This window comes from Zalophus californianus, chromosome 9 (genome assembly GCF_009762305.2).
Source record: "Zalophus californianus isolate mZalCal1 chromosome 9, mZalCal1.pri.v2, whole genome shotgun sequence".
NCBI classification, from domain to species: Eukaryota; Metazoa; Chordata; class Mammalia; order Carnivora; family Otariidae; genus Zalophus; species Zalophus californianus.
In genome coordinates this window covers 59099809-59102551 of record NC_045603.1, presented here as the reverse complement: position 1 = coordinate 59102551, position 2743 = coordinate 59099809, and the positions used below count along the sequence as shown (strand labels likewise).

General features: G+C 39.6%; 1 protein-coding gene across 1 annotated transcript; it reads right to left on the bottom strand.

Annotated features, from left to right (window-relative positions):
- Positions 1-1332: 1332 nt before the first annotated feature.
- Positions 1333-2275, bottom strand: LOC113922353 (olfactory receptor 10C1-like). Its single transcript, XM_035729313.1, is given in 2 exon segments — positions 1333-1629; positions 1631-2275. Coding segments are annotated over 2 exon segments (942 nt in total).
- Positions 2276-2743: the final 468 nt, after the last annotated feature.

The following is a 2743-nucleotide window of genomic DNA, read 5'->3' as shown; positions in this document are numbered from 1 at the left end:
TCCCCATAAGAATAAATTTTAGTGGCCTTTTATGGTGCCTGACATATTAACAGACAATTTTAGTGGCTTTCTTCCCTTGTCTGTGTCATTTTCCCACTTCTGAGTCCCTTCCAAATAAATTACTTGCACTGGTATTAAGATTTGACTCTGGGGTAACAATGCTAAGATAAAAATCAAAAGTTAACCCTAATTTCTACAAAATATCACTGACCATTTAAAATTTTTGGTCACCTCACTTCTCCAAAGTTGCCATAAGAAACCAGTATTTGTTTAAAAGTTATTTAGTTTAATCTCTTATGGAAGTCTTGTTCTTCATTATTTGGGGATCAAAAATATAAAAGCTAATTACCTCGAATAAATGGGCAGTCTTTAAAGGAAATTCTATTCAAACCCATACATTTAAGCAAGGTTTACAATGGGAGTAACAACAGTGAATGTCACATATGGAGAAATTTCTCTAAAACTTCATTCATATGAAAAAACCAAACACTAAGTGAATAAGAGCAAAGGAAGAATCTAGTTTTGGATAAAGAATCGGATCCCACCAGATTTACAAGTTAGACACTTTAAACACTTAGGTAGCTTAAATACTTAGAGTTGTGTTATAGTGTATATCACTCACCAGTATTTACTAACAGTTGATTATTTAAGATGCATGATTATTAAGTATAGAGAGCTAAGTAATTAAGGAAGCATATGCCACTTAAGAATTTAAATTCTAATAGCATGTATTTGACACCAAAAGTGTACTGATTACTTCCTATTCATGTTTAACTTTTTCCCACAAGAATATTTCATGTTCCTCAGTAAAATGATGTAAGGGATATGAACCTTAATCTTAGTACCAATGGAGAAGGAAAAAATGAATAGTGTCCAGGACACAAGAAATGCTTGGTAATTTATTGATTGAATGAAATATAAATAATTTAAAGATCCTACAGCATAGATGTCTTTTGCTTAAACGCTTTGAAAAATGTACAGTATCAGGGTGCCTGGGTGGCTCAGTCGTTAAGCATCTGCCTTCGGCTCGGGTCATGATCCCAGGGTCCTGGGATCGAGCCCCGCATCAGGCTCCCTGCTCAGTGGGGAGGCCTGCTTCTCCCTCTCACACTCCCCCTGCTTGTCTTCCCTCTCTTGCTGTGTCTCTCTGTCAAATAAATAAATAAAATCTTTAAAAAAGAGAAAAGAAAGAGAAAAATGTACAATATTTGCAAGTGTTTCCCAACTGGATGCAATAAATACTTTAAGGACAATGTATATTGGTAGAAGGATCATAAAACGTCAGGTAACTTTTCTGTTTAAATAGTGTAAGTTTCATCCACTATGGCCGGTTTAGGCCATTTGTCTAAGAGGATTCCTCTGTGTTTCCCTTTGAAAGGCTTCCTTTACTTCCTTGTTCCGCAAGGTATAGATAATAGGCTTCAGAGCAGGTGTGACCACTGTGTACATGAATGCAGTTGCTTTGTCTGTTTCTGGAGCGTGTGCAGTCTTTGGTTGAAGATAAGTGAACAAGGCAGCGCCATAGAACAGAGAAACAACCAGGATATGAGATGAACAAGTGGAGAAAGCTTTGCGTCTGCCAGTTGCTGGAGGGATTCTCACGATGGTTACAAGAATTCGCAGGTAAGGGGCACAGGAGGAGCAAATAGGGAGTCATAATGAAGAGCACAGAGACAGCGAACATCACAGTCTCAATGTGGGAGGTATCAACACAAACCAGTTTCACTACAGGCATGATGTCACCAAAAAAGTGATGCATCTTTCCTGTTCCCCAGAAGGGCAGACTGAAGAGGCAGGTGATCTGGGTTGACTCCACCACCACCCCAGTTGTCCAAGATGCTGCCGCCAATTTCAAACACACGCAAGGGCCCATCAGGAGAGTATAATGCAGTGGGTAACAAATAGCTACAAAGCGGTCATAAGCCATGGCTGCTAGCAGGCCGCATTCTGTCAGTCCCAAGATGGCGAATATGTATATCTGTGCTGCACAGCGACCCACACTTATGGTCTTGGTCTCCACCAGCAGGTGAACTAGCAACTGAGGCACCATGCTGGTAATGTAGCACATCTCCAGAAAAGAGAGGTTAAACAGGGAGAAATACATGGGAGTGTGCAGGGAAGGGGTGACCCAAATCAGGGAGATGATGATGAGGTTTCCTCCCATAGTAAACAAGTAGATGCCTAAAAACACAACAAAGAGCACAGGCTCTAATTCTGCTAGAGAGGAAAAAGCCAGAAATGTGAATGTGGTACAGACAGACTGACTTCCACTCATTGTTGGCTCAGAGCCAGACATCTGTGGAGACAACAGAGAGGACAGATAATACTGAAGGAATCCAGTCACCTAGCACGGCTGTCTTATCAAACCTCAGCAAAGGAGCTTTCCTAGGATCTGTGGTCTTACATGAGAATCTAGTCATTTGGGTTCCTTTTGTTAAATCTTTCTAAATAAATGCCCAGTTACAATGGATGCAGTATTTCTTCCTGACTTTGAGTTCTAGATCTTATGGTATATTCACAGAAATTTAAAGAAAACAAAGGCTTTAAGTTACAGAATCTTTTTTGTTTTGTTTTGTTTATATCTTACTGATATTCTAATCTTATACACGGGGTTTTAGGTAAGTATTATAAGAAGGTATTCTAATTGTAAATAAGTTACATAAAACTGAAGTGCAATAGGGGGCAGAGCAACATGGCAGAGGAGTAGGAGACCTGGATTTCATCTGGTCTCAGGAATTCAGCT